Consider the following 853-nt stretch of genomic DNA (forward strand, 5'->3'; position numbering starts at 1 on the left):
ATCTGTTATAAAAAAAATATGCAATCCAAAAAGCGTATTGCTCTAACTTTTTCTGGAAGACCAGAAAATGACTTTATTTTTGTTTTTAATCTTTTTTTTTTTAATATGATCATGAATTAATAGGTTAGACATCCAGAAAGTGATGACCCAGCCGTCCTTAAAGTTAACCAGTGCTGTTATGATGAGAAGAGGGAGGATGAGGATGCTGCGAGGATCGGAGGCGGCGGAGGGTACCGATCTCTCCAGACGCAATGGACCCCGGTGTGCGGAAAGGGCCCGGAATGGGGGTGCAATGAAGATGGAAATGCCCCTGTTACCTCGTAGATGTCTTCATACTTGACATTGTCCACTAGTTTCCAGAGCATGATGGCGGCTTGTTCAGAGTGAGGTGAGAGCATTCATGTGAGTAGCAGCTGTGTGGCTTCTCACTGACTCCTCGCCTCTAATAAAGAAGTAAGACAAGGAGTTCCTACTTGTACGCCAACCTCTAGGATAAGTGAGTTATATAAAGTTATATCTCTATCCCTTCCTTCCAATGTCTCTCTCTCTCTATCCCTCTCTCTCTCTCTCTCTCTCTCTCTCTCTCTCTCTATCTATCTATCTATCTATCTATCTATCTCCATTTATATATATAGAGAGAGATACATCTCTCTCTCTCCACCAACAGATAGTAAGAATAAATGAAAGAAAAATGGAAAGAAAGAAAAAGACTAACTAGATAGATATACTAGAAAGTAAGAAAAAAAAATATTGAAAGCAAGAAAGCATGGATAAGATAGATAGACTAGAATAAAGAAAGAAAAAACAATAAAGAAAGAAAGATAAAAAGAGAATAGACAGATAAATAGATATA

General features: G+C 38.2%; 1 protein-coding gene across 2 annotated transcripts in view; it reads right to left on the reverse strand.

The window, feature by feature from the left end:
* TFAP2B (transcription factor AP-2 beta) overlaps positions 1-432 on the reverse strand; it is a 49,580-nt gene extending 49,148 nt beyond the window's left edge. For both annotated transcript variants that reach the window (XM_018567444.1, XM_018567445.1), the window contains exon 1: positions 318-432. In XM_018567444.1, the coding sequence (XP_018422946.1) occupies positions 318-398 (81 nt within the window). In that variant the 5' untranslated portion in view covers positions 399-432. The remainder of the gene's footprint in view (positions 1-317) is intronic.
* Between the last annotated feature and the right edge of the window lie 421 nt (positions 433-853).

The sequence above is a fragment of the Nanorana parkeri genome, unplaced genomic scaffold, assembly GCF_000935625.1.
Source record: "Nanorana parkeri isolate BGI_ZX_2015 unplaced genomic scaffold, ASM93562v1 scaffold1049, whole genome shotgun sequence".
Taxonomy (NCBI): domain Eukaryota; kingdom Metazoa; phylum Chordata; class Amphibia; order Anura; family Dicroglossidae; genus Nanorana; species Nanorana parkeri.